The 1903-nt window shown below is 37.0% G+C and overlaps 1 protein-coding gene across 1 annotated transcript in view; it reads left to right on the top strand.

Moving 5' to 3' along the window:
- The first annotated feature begins 295 nt into the window (after positions 1–295).
- The window catches only part of DNAJC5B (DnaJ heat shock protein family (Hsp40) member C5 beta), a 52668-nt gene continuing 51060 nt past the window's right edge, over positions 296–1903 (top strand). Inside the window, exon 1 of the mRNA XM_004697541.2 lies at positions 296–414. Coding sequence (XP_004697598.1) covers positions 296–414 — 119 coding nt within the window. The remainder of the gene's footprint in view (positions 415–1903) is intronic.

Raw genomic sequence — 1903 nt, 5'->3', positions numbered from 1 at the left:
TCTACATTTACCTGAGCTCTCAGGATTGCTTTTCAGCAATTCTGAATTCACGAGGTGATTATTTTACTTTGAATTAACCACGAGGACACAGCTTTGTTCTAGTTGCACGCCCCTTGTGACCGTTAACATCCAAGCCAGAAACCCGGCTTCTAGCACTCTGTCTCTTATTGCAGCTGCTTCACCAGTGTATTTCAGATGGTGCTTTTATACAAGGCCAAGATTGAACATCTGCCCGGTTAGATAGCGGAATCCTGTCTGCATCATCTCTATCTGTTTGCTTTTACAGCCTGAGACAATGGCTTGTGACACACCTAGCTCAAGACAGCGGACTCTGTCCACATCTGGAGAAGCTCTCTATGAAATCCTTGGTCTACAAAAAGGAGCATCCAATGACGAAATTAAGAAAACCTACAGGTACAATGATGATAGCGATAGCTATTTTGTGACTGGCAAGTGCCTCCCACAAAGACATGATCTCCTTATGAAGACCAGGTCTTCTGAGGATGGTGAGACCCGCCTGAGCTGCTGTCAAGTCAGGGAGTTAGGACTAGACCACTCTGACAGTGGTTTTATGGAAGAACTTGGCCTTGAGGACAGGCAGCCTGTGCTTTAGGGCCTGAAATGTCAGAGAGAGATCACTGTGAATACCTAAGAGTTGTAATTTAACCCCTAGGATATAACACCACTGAATCTGATAGGACTCTCTCTTTTTAATAAATAATAAATAGGGGCTTATCATAATTGCTCTATTATGAGGGGGCATCAAAACGTTCTTGGAAAAATGGAATTCAAAGATAATAGAATTTCCCCATGCGCTTCTTGAAGCCCCCTCAAGTAAGCTGCATCCTTCAAGCCCTCGATGTTGGTCTTTGGAATCTGATTTTAATTCTAAGTGATCTATTTTGGAGGGAAACCGAGATACTCTTTTCCTTAGAACTTCAAAGAGTAAGAAAAGAGCAATACAAAAAAAAGAAAATACTAATTATAAAATATTTGGAAGTCACCAAAAAGAAGAAAATCACATTTTCCATAATTCTACCTCTGGTAATAATTATCATTGATATTTTGATGTTTCCCTTTATCTTTTTTTCTGTCTGCATACAAAAAACATCTTAGAACAAATTCAATTACTCTATATCCTCTCAGCGTTCTTTTCTACAATGTTGTTTTTAATGGCTGCAGCTTATGGCAATACAATAATTTATTTAACCCCTTAATGAGCTATATTATTCAACATGTAAATTCTTTTAGTTTTCCCTAGACTAAAAGGCCTGTCTTTAAATTATGTACCTATGTCATTATTTCCTTAATTTTAAAAATAAATGAATACAATTGTGGTTTTGTAGGAAAAAGAAATCATACTACAAATGAAAGTTTTGGATTTTAACAAGTTCTTTCTTGATTTGGCTTGAATTGGGTTTTTAAACAGGATTTAAAAATTTTTAAGTAGGCAAAAAATGTTGTTAGTCATTTCTTTTATGATTATTGTTTTAAGTGTCATGGTAAAAAGGCTTTCTCAATTAATATATTTTATAAATATTAAACCGTATCTTCTCCTAGTACATTTTTGTCGTTGCTTTTATATTAAATCTTTGTTCTCCTTGGAATGTATGTCCACATAAGTATGATTCCAACCTTCTCCCCACCCACCCCCATTGTCTAGCCCACCAATACTGATCAGATCATCCATTTTTGTTCACTGGTGGGAGATTCTATGGCCTTGAATCTAAACCTTCCCCATATTGTAAACGGCAGCACCTCAAATGCCTTAAAGCAGCACAGGTTGAAGAATGTATGAGTATGGGGAAAATACCATTGGGATTCTGAAGGTTCTATTCAAATGGCAGTGTCTAATCAAACTCAATGTCAACCTTCTAGTTGATGTTTTATTTAAGGTGCTGGG

This window comes from Echinops telfairi, unplaced genomic scaffold (assembly GCF_000313985.2).
Source record: "Echinops telfairi isolate 266 unplaced genomic scaffold, ASM31398v2 ScPeMD7_1;HRSCAF=3_0, whole genome shotgun sequence".
In the NCBI taxonomy this organism is placed as follows: Eukaryota; Metazoa; Chordata; class Mammalia; order Afrosoricida; family Tenrecidae; genus Echinops; species Echinops telfairi.
This window is presented reverse-complemented; position numbering and strand designations above follow the sequence as displayed.